The 27,495-nt window shown below is 39.6% G+C and overlaps 1 protein-coding gene, 1 non-coding gene and 1 pseudogene across 3 annotated transcripts; 2 read left to right on the top strand and 1 right to left on the bottom strand.

Moving 5' to 3' along the window:
* Window positions 1-110: 110 nt before the first annotated feature.
* Window positions 111-26,792, top strand: LOC134756438 (xaa-Pro dipeptidase-like). 2 transcript variants are annotated; one of them, XM_063705949.1, is made up of 2 exons: window positions 111-946; window positions 26,649-26,792. In XM_063705949.1, the coding sequence occupies exons 1-2, from the start codon at window positions 644-646 to the stop codon at window positions 26,742-26,744; spliced, it is 399 nt and encodes a 132-aa protein (XP_063562019.1). In that variant the 5' UTR covers window positions 111-643; the 3' UTR covers window positions 26,745-26,792. The 2 variants fall into 2 exon arrangements, with proteins under 2 accessions (XP_063562019.1, XP_063562020.1); XM_063705950.1 differs by lacking the exon at window positions 26,649-26,792 and adding an exon at window positions 24,276-24,373 and having other exon boundaries at window positions 114-946.
* On the top strand, window positions 5,961-10,949 carry LOC101149251 (glycine--tRNA ligase-like; annotated as a pseudogene).
* Window positions 9,986-10,096, bottom strand: LOC115934741 (U6 spliceosomal RNA). Its single transcript, XR_004070503.1, has one exon. It is a non-coding gene; the product is annotated as a U6 spliceosomal RNA (small nuclear RNA).
* Window positions 26,793-27,495: the final 703 nt, after the last annotated feature.

The raw sequence follows: 27,495 nt of genomic DNA on the forward strand, positions 1-27,495 counted from the left end.
TGAATCATTTCTTTTGTGACCGATTGGTTCATTTCTTCGCCCCTGACTGCTGGTTCCCATGCATAACTCACTCATTCCTACCTCTGAGCTGTTTAACAGGCCATCCATCCACCTTTACCACTCACATTTAACAGTGTGCTGTAGTGCTTGAGGATGGGCTCTAGAGCTTAACAGAACCAGATTCCACTCCTGGCTGCATCGTTGACTGGATGGAAATGTTGGACAATGCACTTACCCTTTCTGAGCTTTAATTTTCTCATGTGTCAAATGTAACTGGATAAGAGTGACTTCAGACTTCACGTGACGCCGGTGCTGGACGAACATGGCGGCGGCCACTGGACCCTCGTTTGGGCTGGGGAAGGAAACCCTGAAGGTGCCACTGGCGCTCTTTGCCTTGAACCGGCAGCGCCGGTGTGAGCGGCTGCGGAAGAACCCTGCTGTGCAGGCCGGCTCAGTAGTGGTCCTGCAGGGCTGAGAGGAGACTCAGCGCTACTGCACCTACACCGAGGTCCTCTTCCGCCGGGAGTCCTTCTTTCACTGCGCATGCGGTGTCACCGAGCCAGGCTCCTACGGCTTCATCGACGCTGACACTGGGAAGTCGGCCCTGTTTGTGCCCAGGCTTCCTGCCAGCCATGCCACCTGGATGGGAAAGATCCATTCCAAGGAGCACTTCAAGGAGAACTATGCCGTGGACGACGTCCAGGACGCAGATGAGATTGCCATTGTCCTGAAGTCACAGAAGCCCTCTGTCCTCCTCACTTTGCGTGGCGACAACACAGACAGCAGCAGCGTCTGCAGGGAGGCTTCCTTCGAGGGCATCAGCAAGTTCAAAGTCAACAACACCATTCTTCACCCAGAGATCGTTGAGTGCCTAGTGTTTAAGACGGACATAGAGCTGGAGGTTCTGCACTACACCAATAAAATCTCCAGGGAGGCCCACTGTGAGGTAATAATGAAGACTGTAAAAGTGGGAATGAAAGAATATGAGTTGGAAAGGAAATTTCAATATCCAAAATAATAGAAAGTATAATGAACCCTAAGTCCCCATCAGGTTTTTGTGTTTTGTTTTGTTTGCTAGAGCATTTTATTATTATTATTATTATTATTATTATTATTGTACTTTAAGTTTTAGGGTACATGTGCACAATGTGCAGGTTTGTTACATATGTATACATGTGCCATGTTGGTGTGCTGCACCCATTAACTCGTCATTTAGCATTAGGTATGTCTCCTAATGCTATCCCTCCCCCCTCCCCCCACCCCACAACAGTCCCTGGTGTGTGGTGTTCCCCTTCCTGTGTCCATATGTTCTCATTGTTCAATTCCCACCTATGAGTGAGAACATGCGGTGTTTGGTTTTTTGTCCTTGCGACAGTTTGCTGAGAATGATGGTTTCCAGCTTCATCCATGTCCCTACAAAGGACATGAACTCATCATTTTTTATGGCTGCATAGTATTCCATGGTGTATATGTGCCACATTTTCTTAATCTAGTCTATCATTGTTGGACATTTGGGTTGGTTCCAAGTCTTTACTATTGTGAATAGTGCTGCAATAAACATATGTGTGCATGTGTCTTTACAGCAGCATGATTTATAATCCTTTGAGTATATAACCAGTAATGGGATGGCTGGGTCAAATGGTATTTCTAGTTCTAGATCCCTGAGGAATCGCCACACCAACTTCCACAATTGTTGAACTAGTTTACAGTCCCACCAACAGTGTAAAAGTGTTCCTATTTCTCCACATCCTCTCCAGCACCTGTTGTTTCCTGACTTTTTAATGATCACCATTCTAACTGGTGTGAGATGGTATCTCATTGTGGTTTTGATTTGCATTTCTCTGATGGCCAGTGATGGTGAGCATTTTTTCATGTCTTGTTTGGCTGCATAAATGTCTTCTTTTGAGAAGTGTCTGTTCATATCCTTCGCCCACTTTTTGATGGGGTTGTTTGTTTTTTTCTTGTAAATTTGTTTGAGTTCATTGTAGATTCTGGATATTAGCCCTTTGTCAGATGAGTAGGTTGCAAAAATTTTCTCCCATTCTGTAGGTTGCCTGTTCACTCTGGTGGTGGTTTCTTTTGCTGTGCAGAAGCTCTTTAGCTTAATTAGATCCCATTTGTCAATTTTGGCTTTTGTTGCCATTGCTTTTGGTGTTTTAGACATGAAGTCCTTGCCCATGCCTATGTCCTGAATGGTATTGCCTAGGTTTTCTTCTAGGGTTTTTATGGTTTTAGGTCTAACATGTAAGTCTTTAATGCATCTTGAATTAATTTTTGTATAACGTGTAAGGAAGGGATCCAGTTTCAGCTTTCTACATATGGCTAGCCAGTTTTCCCAGCACCATTTATTAAATAGGGAATCCTTTCCCCATTGCTTGTTTTTCTCAGGTTTGTCAAAGATAAGATAGTTGTAGATATGCGGCATTATTTCTGAGGGCTCTGTTCTGTTCCACTGATCTATATCTCTGTTTTGGTACCAGTACCATGCTGTTTTGGTTACTGTAGCCTTGTAGTATAGTTTGAAGTCAGGTAGCATGATGCCTCCAGCTTTGTTCTTTTGGCTTAGGATTGACTTGGTGATGCGGGCTCTTTTTTGGTTCCATATGAACTTTAAAGTAGTTTTTTCCAATTCTGTGAAGAAAGTCATTGGTAGCTTGATGGGGATGGCATTGAATCTGTAAATTACCTTGGGCAGTATGGCCATTTTCACGATATTGATTTTTCCTACCCATGAGCATGGAATGTTCTTCCATTTTTTTATCCTCTTTTATTTCATTGAGCAGTGGTTTCTAGTTCTCCTTGAAGAGTTACTTCACATCCCTTGTAAGTTGGATTCCTAGGTATTTTATTCTCTTTGAAGCAATTGTGAATGGGAGTTCACTCATGATTTGGCTCTCTGTTTGAGAGTCAAGACCCATCAGTGTGCTGTATTCAGGAAACCCATCTCACGTGCAGAGACACACATAGGCTCAAAATAAAGGGATGGAGGAAGATCTACCAAGCAAATGGAAAACAAAAAAAGGCGGGGGTTGCAATCCTAGTCTTGGATAAAACAGACTTTAAACCAACAAAGATCAAAAGAGACAAAGAAGGCCATTACATAGTGGTGAAGGGATCAATTCAACGAGAAGAACCAACTATCCTAAATATATATGCACCCAATACAGGAGCACCCAGATTCATAAAGCAAGTCCTTGGTGACCTACAAAGAGACTTAGACTCCCACACAATAATAATGGGAGACTTTAACACCCCACTGTCAACATTAGACAGATCAACAAGACAGAAGGTTAACAAGGATATCCAGGAATTGAACTCAGCTCTGCCCCAAGCGGACCTAATAGACATCTACAGAACTCTCCACCCCAAATCAACAGAATATACATTTTTTTCAGCACCACACCACCACCTGTTCCAAAATTGACCACATAGTTGGAAGTAAAGCACTCCTCAGCAAATGTAAAAGAACAGAAATTATAACAAACTGTCTCTCAGACCACAGTGCAATCAAACTAGAACTCAGGATTAAGAAACTCACTCAAGGCTGGGCGCGGTGGCTCACGCCTGTAATCCCAGCACTTTGGGAGGCCGAGGTGGGCAGATCACGAAGTCAGGAGATCGAGACCATCCTGGCTAACATGGTGAAACCCCGTCTCTACGAAAAATACAAAAAATTAGCCGGGCGTAGTGGTGGGCACCTGTAGTCCCAGCAACTCGGGAGGCTGAGGCAGGAGAATGGCGTGAACCCAGGAGGCAGAGCTTGCAGTGCGCCGAGATTGTGCCACTGCACTCCAGCCTAGGCAACAGAGCCAGACTCCATCTCAAAAAAAAAAAAAAAAAAAAAAAAAAAAAGAAACTCACTCAAAACCGCTAAACTACATGGAAACTGAACAACCTGCTCCTGAATGACTATTGGGTACATAACGAAATGAAGGCAGAAATAAAGATGTTCTTTGAAACCGACGAGAACAAAGACACAACATACCAGAATCTCTGGGACACATTCAAAGCAGTGTGTAGAGGGAAATTTATAGCACTAAATGCCCACAAGAGAAAGCAGGAAAGATCTAAAATTGACAACCTAACATCACAATTAAAAGAACTAGAGAAGCAAAAGCAAACACATTCAAAAGCTAGCAGAAGGCAAGAAATAACTAAGATCAGAGCAGAACTGAAGGAAATAGAGGCACAAAAAACCCTTCAAAAAATCGATGAATCCAGGAGCTGGTTTTTTAAAAGATCAACAAAATTGATAGACTGCTAGCAAGACTAATAAAGAAGAAAAGAGAGAAGAATCAAATAGACACAATAAAAAATGACAAAGGGGATATCACCACCGATCCCACAGAAATGCAAACTACCATCAGAGAATACTATAAACACCTCTACACAAATAAACTAGAAAATCTAGAAGAAATGGATAAAGTCCTTGACACATACACTCTCCCAATACTAAACCAGGAAGAAGTTGAATCTCTGAATAGACCAATAACAGGCTCTGAAATTGAGGCAATAATTAATAGCTTACCAACCAAAAAAAGTCCAGGACCAGATGGATTCACAGCCGAATTCTACCAGAGGTACAAGGAGGAGCTGGTACCATTCCTTCTGAAACTATTCCAATCAATAGAAAAAGAGGGAATCCTCCCTAACTCATTTGATGAGGCCAGCATCATCCTGATACCAAAGCCTGGCAGAGACATAACAAAAAAAGAGAATTTTAGACCAATATCCTTGATGAACATTGATGCAAAAATCCTCAATAAAATACTAGCAAACCGAATCCAGCAACACATCAAAAAGCTTATCCACCATGGTCAAGTGGGCTTCATCCCTGGGATGCAAGGCTGGTTCAACATACGAAAATCAGTAAACGTAACCCAGCATATAAACAGAACCAAAGACAAAAACCACATGATTATCTCAATAGATGCAGAAAAGGCCTTTGACAAAATACAACAACCTTCATGCTAAAAACTCTCAATCAATTAGGTATCGATGGGACGTATCTCAAAATAATAAGAGCTATCTATGACAAACCCACAGCCAATATCATACTGAATGGACAAAAACTGGAAGCATTCCCTTTGAAAACTGGCACAAGACAGGGATGCCCTCTCTCACCACTCCTATTCAACATAGTGTTTGGAAGTTCTGACCAGGGCAATCAGGCAGGAGAAGGAAATAAAGGGCATTCAATTAGGAAAAGAGGAAGTCAAATTGTCCCTGTTTTGCAGATGACATGATTGTATATCTAGAAAACCCCATCGTCTCAGCCCAAAATCTCCTTAAGCTGATAAGCAATTTCAGCAAAGTCTCAGGATACAAAATCAATGTACAAAAATCACAAGCATTCTTATACACCAATAACAGACAAACAGAGAATTTGCTAGAGCATTTTAAAGTCAAATCCCAGATATCATGTCATTGTACCTGTAAATACCTCAGTAGATATTTCAGTTGAAGAGAACTATTTTTACTTTTACATAACCACCATGCCAATATCACATCCATTATCACAAATGAATCGTAACTCCTTAATGTCATGCATATCTAGTCCATATTGATCCTAACTTCTTTTTAGCATTGGTTTGTTCAAGTCGGGATCCACACAGAGTCCATACATTGCACTTGGCTGCGACTGCAAGCAGCATGTCATGAAGCTGAGCTCTGGGGAGATCTCACCCCTGTCTACAAACTGCTCGACCTTCCCTCCACCCCCATCCCAAGACCCTGGATTGGCCTTGCTGCCGCCTCCTGTGTGGACCAGGGTGGCTCTTGGAGAGATGAGCTAGAAGCCAGAGGCCACAGCCCAGTGTGCCAGGAAGCTCTCAGCCAGGAGCAGCCACCCACACGAGTGTGCTAGGAAGCTTTCAGCCAGGAGCAGCCACCCGCAGGGTGCTGAGTGGCACCGGGTCAGTGTGTGTGCCTGCTGTGCTCATGCTGTGCACCTGCCATGCATGCCCACCTGTGGCTGCCCACAGGACATACAGAGGGGAGACAGTGCCCGCCGGGGAAGGCCATCTGATCTGTGGGCCCCTGAGAGCTTAGAGCAGGGGGGTGGGGATGAGGACTGAGATAGCAAGAACGAGAAATGGAATCTGTTCCTGAAGGGACCGAGTGGGGAGAGAGGGGTCACACCCTCTGAAGATGGTGGGAAGATGGGTGTCTAGGGAAAGTGTCACATCAAAGGGTATCCCTGGCCAGATTTGAGGAGGGCGCCCCCGATTGCCGGTGCCCAGGCTGACACCCCTGGGGACATCTGCAGCCAGAGAGATGGACTAACACTTCTTCCTCCTGGAGCTCCCTCTCCAGGGCGGGATCACTCTGTGTTGCAGTTTTGTGATCCTTGTCCTGGAGAGCCTGGAGGCGCCTTCTTGGAGACCACGTCTCATTTATCTGCGCGGTGTCAGACCCACCGTGGGTGTCAGGAAACATGTGTGTGGTTGGGTGCGATAGATGGATGGAAAAGAGAAGAAAAGGTTTTAAGCTATTTTTCTGCCATCTTTTGTGTCACTGGGAACTTGAGAATTCTTAACTAGTCGGGGAATAAAAATCTCTTCTAAAGCCAGAAAAAAAAAAAAAGCGACTTCTGATAATCTGGCAAGCTTAGCTAATGTGGAAAGGCTGTCCTTCCATATGATAAACATAGAAACACTGGAGAAAATATAACAAAAATAAAAAATTAAATATGTAACCAAACTATTTAATAATAATAAAAGGAGCCAGGTGCGGTGGCTCACATCTGTAATCCTAGCACTTTGGGAGGCTGAGGCAGACAGATGGCTTGAAACTATTAGTTTGAGACCAGCCTGCTCAACATGGTCAGACCCCATCTCTAAAAAACATACAAAAAATAAAATAAAATTAGCCAAGTATGGTGGTATGTGCGTGTAGTCCCAACTACTTGAGAGGCAGAGGTGGGAGGATCACCTCAGCCTGGGGAGGTCAAGGTTGCAGTGAGCCATGATCACACCACTGCACTCCAGCCTGGGCAACAGAGTGAGACCTTGTCTCAAAAATAATAATAATAACAGTAATAAAAGAAAATTCTAGGGTCCAGGAATAGAGCAGGAAATGAAAGGCAGGGTGAGGAACAGCAGACAAAGCCAAAGAACTCCCAGAAGGATCAGAAACTGACAAAAACCGTAGGGACAAGAGGCATTCCTGTACTTCAGGTTCCTGCAAGGCAAGGTGCTGAACTTGAATCCCTACTAAAAGCTAGTGATGAAAAATGCCATCATACCATAAAATTGGACTTGAAATACTCTTCTATTGGCCTGGATACATGGTAAGAAAGCTACCCATCAGGTGTCATGGCTAAAAGTTTAGACTCATAAGAAATCATTGGCCTTAAATTGACACAATCCAATTGATGGGACACTTGGAGCCAAGAAATTATCACAAAAACAGATCCAGAATTGGTAAAAATCCACTGAGCTTTAGAAGAAACAAACTCAGATCATCTTATAAAGAAGAAGATATATCTCAAGTCATGCAGACTCAACTTTCACTAAGAATGAGTTTACTACGGAAAATAATTTTGAACCACATGAGTTAAGCCACATAAAAGAAAGTCAGAAGATGCAATAAATAGTAGGAATTCGCAATAGAAAATGGCAAATAAAACAGTATAAAAATGTTAAATAAATGTTTTTATATTTAAAGAGAGAAGAAGCATAAACACAATGCATTATTAAAATATTTTAAATGATCGTTTTAATTTTTTTAAGAATTAAAAACATTTTTTAACCAAATAGAAATCTTGATAATGAACACATAGTCACTGAAATAAGTACATACAAACCTTCATATTTAATGGTTGGGCCAAAAGCAGATTATTCATAGCCGAGGAAATAATTAATGAATTAGAAAACGGAGCTGATGAAGATGTTGGAATGCATCATATGTGGCAACAGAATGGAAAATACAAAAGTTAAGGCCTGGCATGGTGGCTCATGCCTATAATCCTATCACTTTGGGAGGCCAAGGCAGGAGGATTGCTTGAGTTTAGGAGGTTGAGACCAGCCTGAGCAACGTAACAAGATCCCATCTCTACCACACAATTTTCAAACTTAGCTGGGCATGATGACAAGTACCTATAGTCCCAGCTACTCAGGAGGCTGAGTGGGGAGGATCTGTTGAGCCTGGGATACTGAGGTTGCAGTGAGTCGTGATCATGCCACTACACTCCAACCTGGATGATGGAGCAAGACCTTGTCTAAAAAAAAGAAAGAAAGAAAGAAAGAAAGAAAAGAAAAGAAAACAGAAAAAAAGAGTTAAGAGAACTGAAGTGGAGAGAGAGACGGGCCCACATGGGTCTAAAAAAAAATTGTAGGAGAACACAGAAAGTGAGGGGAAAAGCAATATTGAAATAGAAATCGAATAATAACTTTTTCAGAACTTAAGAATTACTTAAATTCTCACATCAAAAGATCATTCCTAGCAATGAAAAGAACAACAAAATTCTCCTACATATACTGTAGGGAAGTAACAAAATAGGAAATGCAAAGAGAAAATATCCATATCACCTAGAGAAAAGAGATTACTCACAAAAGAATGACCATTACATCGAAAAGTCTCCCCATTCATTATAATAGATGCCAGAAAACAATGGAACGATTTCTGCAAAGAGCTAAGGAAAAATATTTGTCCATCTATATTCCCACACTCTACTAAATTCTCATGAAAAAAAATGAGGGCAAAGTAAATATATCTTCAGGCAAAAAAAAAAAAAAAAAAACTGAGTTTCTAAGTCCTCACTTAAACTGCTTCTAAAGAATATAGTTCAGCTAAAAGAACCCAAAACCCAGATGTAAAGAGGTGGATTAAAGAAGCAAGGAAAAGAAAAGAAATTGGCAAACTTGTGAGTAAAGTTAATGTATTGATATTTAAAAAATAATATTGACCAGTGTTGGTGGAGGTGATTAAAAACATTTCAGACTAAGGAACCAAAACTTGGAAATAGAGATGGAAGCTAAGAATCTTTTACTGTTTAAAAAGAGATTAAAGATATTGATTTATTTTAGACTTTGGATTGTATATATGTTAAAGTGTAAAGGCAACTACTAAAAGAATAGAAATAGAATGTAGAACTTCTACAGAGAAGCAAAATAGGAAATAAGTAAAATGCAATTAATCATATAGATGGCAGAAATGGAGGAAGAAAAAAAGGGGAGGGGAGAAGGCAAAAAATAGAAAACACAAAGTAAAATGACTTTTTAAAGCAGCACAAATATACACCAATAAATGTAAATAAATGTAACTTTCCTCTGAAAAGACAAACTATTAGATTGTTCTGCTTTCTATCCCAATAGATTTTGTTTACAGAGGACAGGCCTGAAAGTAAGGACACAGAAAGATTTAAAATGAAGGGATTAAAACATTGTATATCACATAAATGTTAGTCCAACGGTTTTCTTCACGGCATTAACAGGCTAGTTCTAAAATTCACATAGAAGAATAAGGGAACAAGAAGAAACATGAATATTGGGAAGAAGATAAACAAGGAGAAGGATTTGCCTGACTAAGCAACAAGACTTCTTTTAAATCACAATAACTAGAACACTGTCATATTGGCATGGCAATAGACAAATGAACCAATATCCAAACTACACACATATGGAGATTTAGCAGTGTTACAAATCAGTGGGAAAAGGAAAGACTAGTCAGTCAATAGTGTGGGACACTTGGCTCTCCATTTGGAAGTTAATAAAAGTGGATACATCCTTGTATGAAGCCATATGCAAAAAAAAGTGAATTCCATATGAATTTAAAACATTAATCTGAAAAGCAAACTTTTTAAACATTTAGAAAAGATTCTAAATTAGGGGAAATATCTTTGTGACATTGGGAGAGGAAGACATAAAAAACCAAAACCCATAAAGAAAAACTTTTTGAATAGAATATGCCTAAAAATATTAAACAAAAGGTTTGATATATTTGACTACATGACAAAAAGAAAATGTTAGAATGACAAAATAAAACATAAAGTTAACACTTCACAAATTTGCATATCATCCTTGCACAGACAGGGGCCATGCTAATCTTCTCTGTATCGTTCCAATTTTAGTGTATGTGCTGCAAAAGTGAGCACAAAACATAAAGTTAACACATGAGTGAGAGACCAGAAAAGATGTTTGCAATGTGTATGACAAATAATAGGTTAGTATCCAAAATATGTAAATAACCATGACGTTTGTTTGAGTGCAGAGTCTCAATTCACAGGGAAGGAATATGAAGCTGTCTACCTAATACCCAATAAGGGAGCAGTTGGTAAGGCGTATAGGAAGGATGCAAAACTGATGATGGAGTATCTCGCCATTTGTGATGAATGTTACATTACAGAAATTGAGATGCAATTGAATGAGAAAGGGGAATTTACAATTGAACCCGAAGGGAAAACATTTCGGCTAACAAAAGATGTGGCCAAACGTGATGAGATTCCAGAAAACGCTCTATGTGGAAGAAGTTGTTCTGAATGTAACTGAACCCTCCTTCAGCCTGTGCAGGATCATGTATATGGTATTTGAACATATATTCCATGTAAGAGAAGGAGATGAACAGAGAACATTCTTCAGTTTCCCTGCTATAGTCACTCTATTCAAATGTTATGCCCTCTCACTGAGCCAAAACCATTCATGCCATTTATCAAGGAATTATCGGAAGCCCTGACCAGGCACAGGTTGTCTCACAAAGTAGATTATTCCTCTGGGTCAATTGGAAGACACTATGCCAGGACTGATGAGATTGGTGTGGCTTTCAGTGTCACCATTGACTTTAACACAATGAACAAGACCCCCCACACTGCAACTCTGAGAGACTGAGATGCAATGTGGCAGATAACAGTAGAGGTCTCTGAGCTGCCTAGCATAGTCCGAGATCTGACCAGTGGCAGCATCATATGGGCCAATGTGGTGGCCAGGTATCCTCTCTTTGAAGAGCAATGATACAGGAGGTAGAAAGAAATTATTTAGGCAGATTGAGTTAGAAAGAAATTATTTAGGCAGATAGTGAGGGCAAACGAGTCCTTAGCAGAGCTTCCCTTCAAACAAAAAGCAGCCCAAAAAATCATTTCTTTTCCAACAAAGAGCAGCCTGAAAAATCAAGCTGCAAATATAGATAAGCAAGCTGGAAGTTTGCACAGGGGAATGCCAGCAGCTGTACCAATAGGAAAGGGCTACCTGGGGGCTAGGCGTGTGCACCATGGAAGCTCCATCTTCCCTTTTTTGTTAGCACGTGTACAGTAAGAAAAAAATGGGTAACATGGCACAGCTCAGGCAGGGAACCCACTTGCATAATAGAAAATTGGCGTGGGGGCGGCCAGAGATTTGTGCCATAGGCAAATGGCGCACCTGGTCCTAACCAGTTTTTTGCACCCTATGTAAATCAGACACCACCTCCCCACCAGCTCATCTATAAAAACCCCTGCATTTTGCTGTAGACCAGCAACCTATTTTTTCAGGACAACTCTGTGTAGCAGAGAGCTATTCTCTTTCTTTTCCCAATTAAATTTCCGCTCTTAACTTCACACATCATGCGGATGTGTGTCGGCATCCTTGATCTCCGTGGCTGTGAGACAACAAACCTCAAGTATTTTCCCAGACAATGAGGCCACTTCAACAAGAGACTGGTAAAAAAAAGAGACAATCAAGGAATAAGGACAATTTTTGGCGACGTGCATTAATTGAATAAATAACACATCATATCCACTTTATAAAAGAGAACAGCATTGTGATTACTCCCAGTAACTGTATTCTATCTTCAGTGGCTGTCTGATTTTATCCCCACAATCAAAATTGAAGGAATTCTGAAAAGAAAATAATCTTAACCTTGGGGGTTAAGATTTCAACATAGGAATTTGGAGGGGGACAAAAATGTTCTATCTGTAGCAGGGTCTAAAAGCACAATTGCCCACTTAATCTCTAATTGATAGAGTAATATTAATATTTAATATACAGTTTACTTGTTAAATGCAGTTCCAAGCACTTTACATGTTTGGATGGTGGCACTCTTGTGTACTGGATTATTTCCTTCGGCTCATACAAACACCTCCTAGTATCTCTCATTAAAAACAAAACCACACCCCTTTTGAACTCTCATAACCCTCCAGATGCTTCTCCATTTCTCTGTACTTTTTCATTTGTTTAGGGTTGTCTACAAACATTATGTCCACTTATTCATTTTCCACTTACTCTTTACTCACTACAAGCTGAGTTTCACCTCCAATACTACACAGCAATTACTCTTGTCTACGTCACCTGTAATCTCCATGTTACCAAATCCTATGAGCACATTTCTGCCCTCGTTTCAGTTGATTCCATAGTAGCACTCCACATAGTCAATCACTCCTACCATTTTGGAACTCCCTCCTATATTGGCTTTTGTGGCACTCTTCAGTCTTGGTTTTCATTATATACCATTGCCTACCCCTTGCCTGTCTCCTTTACTCCTCTTCTACCCAATCTTTAAATGTTGGCACTTCTCAAACCCCAGTGGCAGCACTCCTTCTTTTTCTATACTCGTTCTCCTGATATAACCCAGTCGTTCTCAACAGGGTGTGATTTTGCCCCCTAGAGGACATTTGCCAATGACTAGAGACATGTTTTACTGTGACAACTGGGAGTATGTCACTGGCATCTAAAGGACAGAGGCTGGAAATACTGCTAAACATTGATGGTGAGTATACAATCCTAAAATGCACAGCACAGCCTCCCACAACTAAGAATTATCTGTTCCAAAGTGCTGCTGGTACATTGAGAAACCCTGCCCATGCAGGCTTTGCCTTTTTACTGTCTGTGGCAGACAGTATGTCTTGTCTTCTGGTATCCATTCTCCCCTTCTTTTTAGTAATGGAATTGACATTTCATCAGGTAGCATATGGCCATCCAGTTTATAGACTCTATGTTACAGCCTCTCTTGCAGCTAAATAACATGTGTTACCCCTGGGTCTTTTCCTTAAAAAGAAGGTGCACCTTTTTCCCTATTTCTGAATGATAGGATGTGGTCTTGGTGCTAATGAACCAATTTCCACCATACAGAGAAAAATAATATTCAAGGGATGACAAATAAAAGTGCCGTGAATCCCTGAATGACCTTGTGGAGTGGAGCTGTCTAACTAGATCACCCACCTATCTCTGAACTATGACATGAATGATAAAGAAACTTGTGCCTTGTTTGATCCACTATATTTGGGTGCCTCATTTTAAAAATCTTAATTGATCTCCCACTGACATACCATCTATATAATACCTGATGGAGCTATAATTTGTAATCACTACCTTGAGTTCCTCTCTAAACTTCAGATTTATAAATTAACTACCTACTTGATGTGTATTCTTGCATATCTCCCAGAATCTCAAACTTAACATTTTCAAAATGAAGCTATTGATTTCACCACCAAACCACCCCTCTTTGGCCTTTCCTCCACTCAATAAATGGCTAGAAATTGCAAGTCATCCTTCATTACCCTCTTTCAACCCCAAATATATGCCTTCATTTTTGCTTCCGAAATAAGCATGATATATGCTTATTTTCTTATAGCTATTTCTACCATCTTGGTTCATGCCACTACCATCTCTCTCCTGGACCATTGTGATAGCCTCTGCACTGGGCTTCCTGTATTTTGCTTTGCTCCTCTGATTCATTTTCCACAGAGAAGCTGGAGGAAATCTTTCTAAAATAACAATCAGATAATCACATGCTTTTCACAAGACTTTTCAAAGTCTACCTAATGCACTTAAAATAGAACTCATAATTCTTACCCAGAGTCTACAAAGATCAGCATAATCTAATCCTTGTATAGCTTCATCTTGGGCCACTCTTGCCTTTTACACCTGATGCCCAAGCCACACTGGTCTCCTTTCAGTTCATCACACAAAGCTCTTTCCTGCCTCAGGACCTTCACTCATACTGTTCCTTCTGTCTTAAGTGCATTGATCCCTCCTTTCTGCATGGTTGACCCACCTCCTTCTGCAATTTCCTATCTTCACAGATGCCTCCAGGGCCAAGCCAAATAAGCTTCTTCCCTCTCCCCTTGTTATTCTCTGTTAATGTGCCCTGTTTATTTCCTTTATGAAACTTATCACCATTTCTTATTATATACATATATGTATGTGTGTGTTTTGTCTGCCTCTCCCACAAATACATGGATTCTGGTTGTTTTATTCACCAATATGTATTTGGTATTAACATTGCCAGGCACACAGTAGGTACTCAAGATTATGTGTGTATGACTGTGTGTGGTCAGTTGTTCATTTGTATTTATTGAATGAAATAATGTTTCAGCAAAGCATGGTTTACCCTGGATATCACCCCATAAATTCTATCCAGTTGAAAGCAGGGTACAATGAACATTAAGGGCAACCTGAAAGGGGAAAGGAGTTGCACTCAGATGACATGAAACTTAATGAGAGATGATTACACACAGCAGTGGGTTGTGCGGGAGGGAAGAACATGATGCTGACTTGGGAACATAGATCTCTGCTCAAATCATCATTCAGTTCCAGTAAGAGGAAAATGTAAAACAGGTCCAACTCTTAGAGGCTAATTGTTTAAGATAGAAGTTAGGAAGAAAAAGAAAGAAGGAAGGACAGGAATGGGAAAAGAAGAAAAGAGAAGAGAAAGCACAGAATGTTCTTAATGGTTTTATTCTCATTCAAGAGCAATGCATAACCAGGGAAGAGGGAAATCTGATGAAATACTTGGAAAACTTCATTGCTGGAACTAAAGTGATCTGTACTGGTCTTTGAGAAAGATCTTACTGAATAGTTGGCTGCCAGTCTCAGCAGTCCCTGATGATAAACACTGTCTGTGTATAAATTATTCATGTCTTCTTTTTTTTTTTTTTTTTTTGGAGACAAGGTGGTGCCCTGTCTCTGCTGCCCAAGCTGGAGTGCAGTGGTGCAATCATGGCTCAGTGAAGCCTTGACCTCCCAGGCTCAGGCAACCCTCCCACCTCAGGCTCCCAAATAGCTGGGACTATAGGTGCATGTCACCACTCCTGGTTAATTTTTTAAATTATTTGTAGAGACAGGATCTCACTATGCTTCTTAGGCTGGTCTCAAATACCTGGGCTCAAGCAATCCTCCTGCCTTAGCCTCCCGAAGTGCTGGAATTACAGGCGTGAGCCACCGCATCTGGCCTCATGTCTTTTTTTCAGCAAGAACTGGTCATACCACTTTCTTCTCCTTTTTCCGACACTGCCTCTAGAAGATCCATCCTACTCACAGTCTCACCACCCACACACACCCACCCATTGTGCAGGACTTCTCCAACCTGTGGCTGGTTTCACAACTTGCCAACACTGATCTGAGATGCCAGTGTTGGCTGTGTTTTTCTGGTTTTCTTCTGAAGGGCAACAGCACCTTGAGAATGAGTACCATCAGAAACTAGCATTATTCCCAGGTCTGTTATATACAAGGTGTTTTGCTGAAGTAAGCCAGTCAATCCCTTAGAAAATCCAATAAGAAATGTATTGCTCTCCCCACTTTACACATGTGGAAAGTAAGACTCAGAGAAGTTATGTGCTTTTTGTCAGTCACATAGCTAGTGAGAATCTGTGTCTGCTCTGTTTGATCCCAAGCACATGATCTCTTCTCTGCATATGGTACCTCTCAGCTACAAGGCAGAAGTTTTTAGACAAATAAAACTACCTCACCACAGCCAGAGCGATCTTTTTAAAAATGTAGACCTAATCATATCCCTCTCCAGCTAAAAATACTTCCTAAAATAGTTCCTTACTACCTAGAGCTTACGCCGCTCCCTCTCCTGGAAATACTAACCCTTCAGCATTAAATCCACACCCAAACCCACATGCACACATGCGTGCACTCACACACACACACACTCACATCATTCAGTTTCATTTAAATAACTACAGTCATGTGTCGCTTAACGACAGGGATACATTCTGAGAAATGCATCATTAGGGGATTTCACTGTTGTGCAAACAGCATAGATTGAACTTACACAAACCTAGACGGCATAGCCTCCTACACACCTAGACCATATCGTATAGTCTATTGCTCCTACGCTACAAACCTGTACCAAATACTGTAGGCAAATGTAACACAATAGTATTTGTGTATCTAAACATAGGAAAGGTACAGTAAAAATATGATATCATAATCTTACAGGACCACTATATATGCTGTTGATCGTTGGCCAAAAGGTCATTATGCAGCTTATGACTAAATTTCCTTTCAACCTTTACTATACCCTAAACCAGTGGTTCACCAACCACAGAGTCGGCACAAATTATCTGTGAATATTGCTAAAATTTTTAATTTTCAAGCCTCACCCTCAGAAATTCAGTATCCATAAATCTGAGGAAGGGGTCAAAAATCTGTATGTTAAACAACCACTTGAAATGAAAGAAAATAAAGTCCGTATTCTCATGGGGCTTACAGTTTCCCTGGAGTAAAACCAAAAAATAAACTAATTGACATATGGTATACCCGGTGGCAAAGAATAATAAATAATGTAAAAAAGTACTGATAGGGAGCTATCGTATTATTTATTTATTTTTTTATTTTTTTTATTTTTTTTGAGACAGAGCCTCACTCTGTCGCCCAAGCTGGAGTGCAGTGGTGCGATCTCGGCTCACTACAACTTCCGCCTCCCGTGTTCTAGCAATTCTCCTGCCTCAGCCTCCTGAGTAGCTGGGACTCTAAGTACATGCCACCACGCCTGGCTAATTTTTTGTATTTTTAGTAGAGATGGGGTTTCACCATGTTGGTCAGGCTGGTCTCGAACTCCTGACCTCGTGATGCGCCCACCTCAGCCTCCCAAAGTGCTGGGATTACAGGCATGAGCCACTGCACCAGGCCCGTATTATTTAAATTTTTCTTTTTAAAGGAAAGGGTTTTATCTATCTTCTTCACCGCTTCATCCCAAGTATCAGGGATCTAGCACTCATCAAACATCTGTTGAGGTAGGAATGGGACTACTTTACACATGCTAGAAATAAGGATCCTCATAATAGCTTTTGTAAAGTTAGGAATGATGACATGATGCCTAATGCTGCCACCTAAAGCAGCCTATGTAAGCATTCCGAAGTAGAAGTCAGTGGTTCAGAGCCAAGGAACTTAAATTGTGTTTTGTTTTGTTTTGTTTTGTTTTGTTTTGTTTTTGAGACAGCGTCTCGCTCTGTTGCCCAGGCTGGAGTGTAGTGGCACAATCTCAGCTCACTGCAACCTCTGCCTCCCAGGTTAAAGCAATTCTCCTGCCTCAGCCTCCCGAGTAGCTGGGCTTACAAGCACACATCACCATGCCTGGCTAATTTTTGTATTTTTAGTAGAGATGGGGTTTTGCCATGTTGGCCAGTCTGGTCTCAAACTCCTGGCCTCAAAGTCATCTACCCGTCTCGGCCTCCCAAAGTGCTGGGATTACAGGTATGAGCCCGGGCCACCACGCGTGGCCTGGAACTTAAGTTTTATCACAAAAATAGAACAACAGGAGTTTTACATATAACCAAGACGGAGTAACAGGTGATTGGATTTACTCTTTCACTAAACAACCAAAAAAAACAAACATGTAACAGTGGTTTTCAAGCAGTAGACATCAGGCATTATAGGACAGAGATACTTGAAACTCAGAGAAACAAACAAGGTAATCACTGTTGCCCTAGTTTACTGCCCGGACAGATACTTCTGTCCAGGCAACACTGCAGGGGTGTAGCACCCACGCAGAGCCCAGCCGTCACCCTGAATTGAGGAGAGAGAGCTGGGTGTCTGAGAAGGCAAAGGTGGCTAGAATTTGCAAGACAGGTCCCTGGAGAGAAATTATGCACGCAGAGAAAAAGATTGAGCTCCAGAAATATTCAAAAGGTCCCCCTCAAATGTTCAGCTGCGTATTGACAGGTGCATGCATGTGAGAAAACTGTATGAGACTATGGAAGGAACATCCAAAAAAGAGCACAAGTAACCACTGCTAGGGCTCACAAATCCAAGAATAGTCCGTGTTCTCACCAGGCAGAGTAGAACACCTTTTAATTCATAGTCCATTAGGTGGAGCATTCAAAAAGGTATTGCCTCAGTAAAGGGAAAATTTAGTTCAGGATCAAAGGCCAGTCTAGTCCTACCTTAAAATGCTTAAAAGCAAGCCTCAGAAAGATCAAACTACTTGCTAATAATGTAACTGTGTTCCAAAACCAGGTAAAAATATTTACTAGAATATAAAAATATAAGATACAAGATATAGAATATAAAGATAACCAGCACCCAACAATTACACAATGTCTGGTATACAATCAAAAATTACCAGGCATACAAAGAAGCAAGAAAAAATGGCCTATGCTAAGGACAAAAATTAAACCATCATTCTCAGCAAACTGTCACAAGAACAGAAAACCAAACACTGCATGTTCTCACTCATAAGTGGGAGTTGAACAATGAGAACACATGGACATAGGGAGGGAAATATCACACACTGGGGCCTGTCAGGGGGTGTGGGAGCTAGGGGAAGGATAACATTAGGAGAAATACCTAACGTAGGTGATGGGTTGATGGGTGCAGCAAATCACCATGCCACGTGTATACCTATGTAACAAAACTGCACGTTCTGCACATGTACCCCAGAGCTTTAAGTATAATTTTAAAAAAGAAAAAAATTAATCAATAGAAACAGACCCAGAAAAGAAAAAGATAATAAAATTAGTATAAAAAGACACTAGAATAATAATTGTTAATGATATTTCATGTGTTCAAGATGGTAGGTGTAAAACTAATCATGTTTTGTAGATATATAAAAAATATTTTCCAAAAGACCCAAATTAATCTTCTAGAGATGAAAACAACAATTTCTGAGATTAAAAATGTACTATATGGAATTAATAACAGATTACACATTGTGAAAGAAAATACCAGTAAACTGAAGATACAACAATAGCAACTATCCAAAATGAAGTACACACACACACAAACACGTGCGCGCGTGCATGCACGGCAGACAAAAAATAAACAGAGCATTAGCAAGCTGTGGGACAACTTCAAGAGGCCTAATAAGATGTAATTGGAATTGCTGAAGGAGAAGAGAGAGAGGAATAAACAGGAAAAAAATTTTTGAAGTAAAAAAAGTGTAATTTTTTTCCAAATGTAATGAACACTATAAACCCACAGATTTAAGGAGCTCAATGAATCCAAAGCACAAAAAAAGTAAACCATAAAACATCGTAAACATCAGGCTTAAAACCAGTGATAGAAAATCTTTTTTTTTTTTTTTTGAGACAGTCTAGCTCTGTCACCCAGGCTGGACGGCAGTGGTGGGATCTCGGCTCACTGCAACCTCCGCCTCCCTCGTTCAAGCGATTCTCCTGCCTCAGCCTCCTGAGTAGCTGGGATTACAGGTGCCTGCCGCCATGCCCAGCTAATTTTTGTATTTTACTAGAGACGGGGGTTTCACTGTTTTGGCCAGGCTGGTCTTGAACTCCTGACCTCATGATCTGCCTGCCTCGGCCTCCCAAATTGCTGGGATTACAAGCATGAGCCACCGCGCCTGGCGGTGATTAAAAAAAATCTTAAAAGCAGCCAGAGAGAAAAAGACATGTTATATATAAAGTAATATAAATAATAATAGCTGACTCCTGTTCGGTAACAACGCAAGCTAGAATACAGTGGAACAACATCTTTAGAATACCAAAAGAAGAAAACCCTCACATCTTAAAATTCTAAACCTGAAAAAGTACCATTCACAAAAATGTATAATAAAGACTTTGTCAGACTTATAAAAGAGGCCTGACACAGTGGCTCACACCTGTAATCCCAGCACTTTGGGAGGCTGAGGCAGGTGGATCACCTTAGGTCGGGAGTTTGACACTAGCCTGGCCAACATGGGGAAACCTTCTCTCTACCAAAAAATACAAAAATTAGTTGGGCATGGTGTTGCACACCTGTAATCCCAGCTACTCAGGAGGCTGAGGCAGGAGAATCGCTTGAAACCAAGAGGCAGAGGTTGCAGTGAGACGAGATCCCATCATCGCACTCGAGCCTGGGCAACAAGATCAAAACTCTGTCAAAAAAAAAAAAAATATATATATATATATATATATATGTATATGATTAATTACCAGAAGATTGGTTTAAGTCAAAATAAGAAGAATGCAGTATGACATATATAACTTAGGTAGAAGTAATATATGTGGCAAAAATAGCACAAAGATAAGGCAAGGAGGAATGAAAATACACTTGTAATAACCCAAAAGAAGGCACAAAATAGGAATAAAAAAATAGATGATACAAATACAAAACAAACAGCAAGATGGCATATTTAAACTGAAGCATAACAATCATTAATCATCAATTACTAAATGTAATTAGTCTAAACATCTCAATTAAAGGTAAGAGATCATCAAATTAGAAAAACAAAAGACAATTTTATGTGTATACATATGTCTAAATTTGTCAAATTGTATGCTTTATATTCTTGGTTTATCATATGTCAGTTATAGCTTAATAAACATTTTAAAACAAATAATCTAGTGTTTGGTAGCAGAATAGGGTGATTATAGTCAACAATAATGTACTGTGTATTTCAAAATAACTAAAATAGTAGAATCAAAATGTTCCTAACACAAAGAAATAATAAATGCTTGAGGTGATGGATATTCCGATTACCCTGACTTGATTATTACACATTGTATGCTTGTATCAAAATATCACATGTAGCCCCATAAATATGTACAATTATTATGTATCCATAATAATTACAAATAATAACTACAAACAATATTTTAAGTATATAAAATATTTAAAATTTAAAAATAAATTAAAAATAAAAATTAAATTAAATAGAATAACATAAAAGAAAAGTAGACAGGAGAAAAGGGCTGAGAATAAAAAATGTGATAGGGAAGGTCTTCACTGAGGGACTCACTATCGAAAGCTGTAGACCAAAAGTCAATCACATCATTCATGAATTCAAGGTGACTGTAAGGAATCTGTTGAAGACAAAGTAACCACGTGTTTTCTAAATTAAGCCAAGTCACAGGAAGGCATAAATGTTTTCAAAGGCACTTTTCCAACAAGTTATTCGTTAAAAGGATGTTGACAGATGATTCACGTGTCTGGTTCAAAACCTCACCTCAAAGAGGAATCTTTTCAAGAGTCTGTCTTCCTAAGAATTCATATCTAACAGGAGAGCTCCCGTTAGATATGAATCACTAAATTCATCTTATTTTTGACCTTTAGAATGAGACTAAATTAATCTGCTCCCTCTCCCACTTGATAGCCCTTCAAATATTTTGGATCATATTATCCCTTCTCCAGGCTGTCTATGGTAAAATTACTCACTCCCCATGGGACCTGCTTCCAGAAATTGTCACCATCCTAAACACTTTTATTTGGATATACTTCTGCTGAAAATCTCCCTTTTTAAAATAGAGTACTATATTGAGAATAAGCACAAAATTCTAGGTGTGGTCTGATCTTTTAAAACTTAAATTATATACTTATACATTGCAACCTATAAATACATTTGTTTCCTTAATAACATTGGCAAAATGTGTGTCACATATACCCTTTGAACTCTCAACTTGTTTTCATGTGAACAGCTAACTATGATAGGAGTCTTCATCCTATCTTCTATAATCAGCATTTTGAACCTCAGTGCAATATTTTATATTTGGTGAGATTATATGCTTTCTCATACGTGCAGGTTTACTTCACATCTTTTCATTTTAATTGTGTTTTTGTTGTTTGTTTTTTGTTGTTGTTGTTGTTTTTGAAAGGGAGTCTCACTCTGTTGCCGAGGCTGGAGTGCAGTAGCACAGTCTCGGCTCACTGCAACCTCCGCCTCCTGGGTTCAAGTGATTCTCCTGCCTCAGCCTCCCAAGTAGCTGGGATAACAGGTGCCTGCCACCATGCCTGGCTAATTTTTTGTATTTTTAGTAGAGACGGGGTTTCACCATGTTGGCCAGGCTGGTCTCGAACTCCTGACCTCATGATCCACCCACCTCAGCCTCCCAAAGCCCTGGGATTATACTTTCAATGTATTATCTATTTCTACTAATTTTGCATCTTTTTTTTACTATGACTTGCAAGAAATAAGAGAAATTAGAGAGAATTCTAATCAGAAAAGCAAGTTAAGCAGCCAGGTACAATATTTCTCTCAATAGCTATTTGATATTACAATGTGGAGAAAACATTAGAGATTAGCCTGCCAAAACAAACCACTGAAATCAAAATATAAGAACTGAGTCAAGTAGTCAGCACAGTAGGGTCAAGTCCTGATTCCCCTAAAGAATAAATATGGTGGAAGAACATATCTATTTATCTCTCTTTCCATCAATCTTCCAAAAAGGAAGAAAATAAAAGAACTAAATAGATATAAATTAAAATTATATAAATACACAGGAATAAAAAGAATGATAGAGATGATAATAGTATATAAAAGGTGTCAACAAAATATTGGAACTTGAAAAGAATGATTAAGTAGTAATTGGCTTCATAGATTTGATAGAAATCTAGGTTACAGAAGAGAAAGCCAAGAAGATCCAAGCAACTCATTTCAAAGAACCTCAGAGAGGCTCAGAATATTGTGTCACTAGCTGTCTCAAAACATCAAGATGAAGGATGGGATTTCAGGATTATATAAGAAGGAGTTATACTCCCCAACTTCCTCCACCATTCAGCAAACTGGTTACCTATCCCTTCTTCAGTCTAGCGAAAACAAACAAACAAACAAAAACACACACAGGAAGTTTGTCGTTTGGAGAAGAACCAATCAGCTCTCTTCTTCCACTTGGTTTCTCAACATTGGTAGCCAGGCTTATAACACCTAGTCAGGAAATTGAAGAGTTCCTCTATGGGGAAACTGAGAGGCTCAGGAGTTTTGAGAATTCCCCCAACAAATCAGCCAGGTCCATTCCTAGTCTCTCTAAAATGAAGTCAACAAGGCCTAGCCCATCCATAGAGATTCAGGTTTTCTTGGAGGAGAGAAGTTTAAGAAATAACTCAAAAAATGCTCTGGTACTGAAAGATAGAGATTTATAGATTATATGGAACCAGCCCAAATGCCCATCAATCAATGAGTGGATAAAGAAAATGTGATATATACACACACCATGGAATACTACTCAACCACAAAAAGAAACAAAATAATGGCATTTGCAGTAACCTGGATGGAATTGGAGACCATTGATTCTAAGTGAACTATCTCAGGAATGGAAAACCGAATATTGTATGTTCTCACTCAGAAGTGGGAGCTAAGCTATGAGGATGCAGACATAGGAATAATACAATGGACTTTGGGGATTTGGGGAGAAAGAGTGGAAGAGGGGGTGAGGGATAAAAGACTATACATTAAGTACAATGTATACTGCTTGGGTGATGGGTGCACCGAAATCTCAGAAATTACCACTATTCATGCAACCAAACACCACTTGTTCCCCAAAAACCTACTGAAATAGAAAAGAGACAGAAATCTACAGATTAAAATATTGCACTGAGTATCCAGCACAATGAATTTTTTAAAAACCCACATTAACACACATCATTGTGAAAATTCAAATTCAGGGGAAAAAACAGTATATATAAAATATTGTGAATAATATTAGCCTTCTCTACAGGAACTCTTGAAGCTTAAAGACAAAGAAGTAATGTCTTCAAGATTCTGAGAAATAATCGGTTTCCACACAGAGTTCTCTACACAAGCACATATGCATGTACATACATGCTATTAATCACATAAGAGGGTAGAATAAAAATGTTTTCAGATATGTGAGATACTGTCTCAAGAAATTTAATGGTCAAGCACCCCCTCTTAACAAGTGCCTGGAAGATAAAATCTACAAAATGAGAAAGTAGCCCAAGACAGAGGATCCAGGAAATAGAGGATCTCACACAGGAAGGGGAAGAAATTCCAGTATGAAGTTAGGGAAGTCTCAGGATGTTCGCTGGTCATCAAGCCTAGAGACCTGTCAAGATTGGCACAAGAGAATAGAAAGTTCCAACAGGGTGACTCCATTAAAAAAAAAAAAAGAAGAACTGATAGACTATCTGAAATGTTGATTGTGCTGAAAAAAGATATTCAACTAGTGGAATATAGAATGAATTAGTGACAGAAATATGGGAGAAAGGGCTAATCAAAAATTTTGGCAATGATTAATGCTGGGAAAAACAAAAAGTTGTTCAAAAGAGAAACATGTAATTGTGTATTTCTTTGATTTAAAATATACATTTTAATTAAAAACAAATATATTCATCAAGGAGCAGAATCTGCCCAGTGATTCCATTCCTTTCCTTTCTTTTAAATGCTTGATCATTGTTTTCTTATTTTAGATATTATTTCATCCATTGATGATGGAAAAAAAGGATTTAGCTGAGCATGGTGGTGCACGCATGTAGTCCCAGCTGCTTGGCAGGCTGAGGCAGAAAGATCACGTGAGCCCAGGAGTTCGAGGCTGCAGGGAGCTATGATTGCACCACGGCATTTCAGCCTGAGTGAGAGTAAGACCCTGTCTCAAAAAACAAAACAAAACAAAAATTTAGATCCATGTATACCAAAGTCCCTTACTTGGCCGGGCACGGTGGCTCACACCTGTAATCCCAGCACTTTGGGAGGCTGAGGCGGGCGGATCACGAGGTCAGGAGATCGAGACCATCCTGGCTAACATGGTGAAACCCCGTCTCTACTAAAAATACAAAAACAAAATTAGCCAGGCGTGATGGCGGGCGCCTGTAGCTCCAGCTACTCGGGAGGCTGAGGCGGGAGAATGGCGTGAACCCGGGAGGCGGAGCTTGCAGTGAGCTGAGATCGCGCGGCTGCACTCCAGCCTGGGCGACAGAGCGAGACTCCGTCTCAAAAAAAAAAAAAGAAAATCCCTTATATACACACATACACATACTTCTGCTAACCCCATCTTCTTGATATTATAATTTTTGGATAAGTAAAAATTCATCATTCATAATATTATGACTATGCAAATACTGCGACAGCTGTAGCTCAGGGAGTTGAAAAACTGTGTACAGAAAGTCAATCAATAAAATAATGTCTACGACTGAAAAAAAATTAATACATTTTTAGCACATTTAGAAATATGGGGTTAAAATTCAGAAGAGTCAGCTAAGAGTTGAAAGTTTATGTTTCTGGGGAACATGACTCAATGTTAGGGAGCAGGACCCCTGTAGTTCTTTTTTTTTTTTTTACAATATGATGCTGTTGTTCTTTGATAATAATTTTAATTAATTTTTTAATCATAATCACCAAGGATCTTACCTAAAATTATAATAAAAGCTTTTTTATTGTTTAGAAACTTGTTCTTGAAATTAAAAATATTCATTTGAGAGTCAAATAATTTATTCTGTAGAATTGAAAAAGCAAATTAATGTTATATACATTTAAAAATCAGATAAATTACAATCCAGGAATTCAGAACTCTAACCCCAGACCATTTGGCCAAGGAAGGTTGGCACATTACACTTACATTTTTTTTTCATTTTCCTGTTTATCATCATGCTTCATTTCCCAAATTATTTGGAATTCAGAATGCATATTGGAATTTAGCATCTTTGGATCAGTAAAATCTCTTTAGTCATATTTCCTCTGTTCGTTATGAACAATGAAAACAGAAAGATTGAAAGAGCACTGTGCACATATAAATCTATGAGCCAGTTTTTAACTTCTAATCTAAAGCCCAGTTCTTCTTTGAGTCTTTCTTGATGGAGTGGGGAAAACAAGGATAAAAGGCATTTAAGATAAAGTATTTTTATAGTTGCAACACACAAAATTATAATATGGAAATTTGTCCTTATAGATCTGAACAATTTGTAGTGAAGAACAAATTTACTCCAAACTAAAATGCTATTTGTTTGCTGTTTTTTCTTCTGTAATTAAGAAAATTTAAACCTAGTCCTTTGCCAAAATAATAGTTAGAAAATTTTTTTCTTTATTATCTAATCGTCTATGCTGCTGAGTATTGCTACAGGTAAGTTAAATTAGCCAGAAAATTATCCAAAGAATTTATACTCAGGGCCTGAAAAAATATTATACTGACTAAGTAAAGTCTAGATGTTGGGAAAAAAAGCAATTTAAAAACTAGTGAAAATAGGCTGGGCGCAGTGGCTCATGGGCACAGTGGCTCATCCCAGCACTTTGGGAGGCCAAGACGGGGTGTATCACTTGAGGCCAGGAATTCAAAACCAGCCTGGCCAACATGGCAAAACTGCGTTTCTACAAAAAATACAAAAATTAGCCAGGCGTGGTGGTGCACACCTGTAGTCCCAGCTACTTGGGAGGCTGAGGCAGAGAATCACTTGAATCCAGAAGGCAGAGGTTGCAGTGAGCTGAGATGGTGCCACTGCACTCCAGCCTGGGTGACAGAGTGAGACTCTGTCTCAAACAACACCACCACCAACAAAACTAGTGAAACTATAACTACCTAGCAGTACTATCATATGTTTTGTGAATCCTAGTTTTTATAGTAGGACATAATAAAAGACTGGAATCTAGGATTTTAGTCCTGGATCTGTTACTCATGTGTCGTTTGACAACAAGGCTAGTCACTTCTCCTCTCTCCACTTCATTTTCCATCTGTAAAATGAGGGTATCAGACCAGATGATCCATCAAGTTTCTTTCAGGTCGTAGGAGAATACAAAATTTACACTAAGAACATAACAAGAAATTCCTTTTTCTCTTTTTGTGCATCCCCTAGATTGATTTCTATAATTATATGGAAGCATGTGAAAACCCTACCATTTCCAAGGATCTGACCAACAATTACAGCAGGAAATGTGGTCATCTAATTTAACTCTTGAACATCATCAGCAAGACTAAAAGCTTGGATGCATCCCAATTATCCCCACAAATTAATGGTGTGGTATCAAGAATAATCCACAACACTTCCACTTAGCTTTGGGATTCATTCTATTTTTTGGTTTGCCGTAGATTCCAATTAACATTTTGGTTTATTCAGGCTGATTTTAAAATATGTTGACTTAATTACATACTCAAGCCATCTAGTCTACAAATATGCCTAGTTAGATAAAAGAGATAATATTCTTGAATTTGACATAGTCCTTGAATTTCTAAGGGCTGTTTTACACTGAGACCTAGTTACATGGTCATATGGTTTATCCGTGTCCCCACCCAAATCTCATCTTGAATTATAGCTCCCATAATCCCCACATGTTGTGGGAGGGACCTGGTGGGAGGTAATTGAATCATCGGGGGGGTGGGTTTTCCTGTGCTGTTCTCATGATAGTGAATAAGTCTCACGATATCTGACGGTTTTATAAAGAGGAGTTCCCCTGCACAAGCTCTCTTGCCCTGTAAGACGCCTGTAGTCCCAGCTACTTGGGAGGCCATTGCTCCTCCTTAGCCTTCTGCCATGATTGTGAAACCTCCCCAGCCACGTGGAACTGTGACTCCATTTTTCTTTATAAATTACACAGTCTCGGGTATTTCTTCATAGGAATACGAAAATGGACTACTATGCATGGTAACAACAGAGAACTCTGTGGTGTCTGCCCAGCTCATAATTCCTTCTCCTCTAAGAACAG

The sequence above is a fragment of the Gorilla gorilla genome, chromosome 4 (genome assembly GCF_029281585.2).
Source record: "Gorilla gorilla gorilla isolate KB3781 chromosome 4, NHGRI_mGorGor1-v2.1_pri, whole genome shotgun sequence".
NCBI classification, from domain to species: domain Eukaryota; kingdom Metazoa; phylum Chordata; class Mammalia; order Primates; family Hominidae; genus Gorilla; species Gorilla gorilla.